At 60.6% G+C, this 1194-nt stretch overlaps 1 protein-coding gene across 1 annotated transcript; it reads left to right on the top strand.

The window, feature by feature from the left end:
* Positions 1–315: 315 nt before the first annotated feature.
* LOC106002081 (beta-1,4-mannosyl-glycoprotein 4-beta-N-acetylglucosaminyltransferase-like) lies at positions 316–1171 on the top strand (the record flags this gene model as incomplete). Its single annotated transcript, XM_013037005.1, has 3 exons — positions 316–335; positions 585–588; positions 726–1171. A coding segment is annotated over exon 3 (445 nt), but the record flags the coding sequence as incomplete, so codon positions are not given.
* Positions 1172–1194: the final 23 nt, after the last annotated feature.

Raw genomic sequence — 1194 nt, 5'->3', positions numbered from 1 at the left:
CACGGTCTCTCCTGCCCGGGCTGGCTTTGAACCACGATCCTCAGATCTCAGCCTCCTGAGTAGCTAGGATTACAGGCGTGAGCCACCAGTGTCCAGCTAAATCTTTTATCTTTTAAACTTATCACTGATTGGGGAAAAACCTTGGACTTAGTGTGCCGAAATAAAATGTTTACTGCAAACATGGAGCCCCTCATTATGGCTCCCCTCCTACCAGGAGGAAATGAAATCTTAATTTCATTTTTAAAATGGGTTAGAATGGAATGCATGCCCTTGAAGTTTTGTTTGTCTGTTTTGCTAGTGTCAGTCCAGGGGCTGGAACTCAGGGCCTGGGCACTGTCCCTGAGCTTTCCTCCCCCACCACCCCTCAAAGCTAGCTCTCTACCACTGCTCCTCCTCCAGTTTTCTGGAGGTTCTGGTCCTGCACAGCTTCAAGTTCTGGCTGCAGAACTAGAAGTTTCTGGCTCCAGCATGTGCATCCAGAAAACACACGAGTCTCCCAGACTTTCCTGCAGGGTGAGGAGGGGGAGGGGGTTGGCTTTGAACCTCCATCCTCAGGGCTCAGCCTGGGGAGTCTAGCTAGCGAGGCTGGTGGGCGTGTCCTCGCTGGGTGGGCGGAGCCGGGGCGGCCTCGGGGGCGGGGCCTGGGGCCGGGTGGCCGGTGGGGCTCAGATCTCGGGCCTGGGCCCGGCTGACTGACGTGTGTGTGCGCTCTTCCTCGGTTGCAGGATGAAGATGAGACGGTACAAGCTCTTCCTCATGTTCTGTATGGCCGGCCTGTGCCTCATCTCCTTCCTGCATTTCTTTAAGACTCTGTCCTACGTCACCTTCCCCCGCGAGCTGGCCTCCCTCAGCCCCAACCTCGTGTCCAGCTTCTTCTGGAACAATGCCCCGGTCACCCCGCAGGCCAGCCCGGAGCCGGAGGGCCCCGACCTGCTGCGCACCCCGCTGTACTCGCACTCGCCCCTGCTGCAGCCGCTGCCCCCGAGCAGGGCCGCGGCGGCCGCCGAGGAGCTACACCGCGCGGACTTCGTGCTGCCCGAGGACACCACCGAGTATTTCGTGCGCACCAAGGCCGGGGGCGTCTGCTTCAAGCCCGGGACGAAGATGCTGGAGAAGCCGCCGTCGTCGTCATCATCGTCGTCGGGGCGGGCGGAGGAGAAGCCCGCCGGTGGTGGCGGCGGCGGGGCGGAGGGC

The sequence above is a fragment of the Dipodomys ordii genome, unplaced genomic scaffold (assembly GCF_000151885.1).
Source record: "Dipodomys ordii isolate 6190 unplaced genomic scaffold, Dord_2.0 Scaffold2928, whole genome shotgun sequence".
In the NCBI taxonomy this organism is placed as follows: Eukaryota; Metazoa; Chordata; class Mammalia; order Rodentia; family Heteromyidae; genus Dipodomys; species Dipodomys ordii.
Note: the sequence above shows the minus strand (reverse complement) of the source record. Positions and strands in the feature narration are given on the sequence as shown.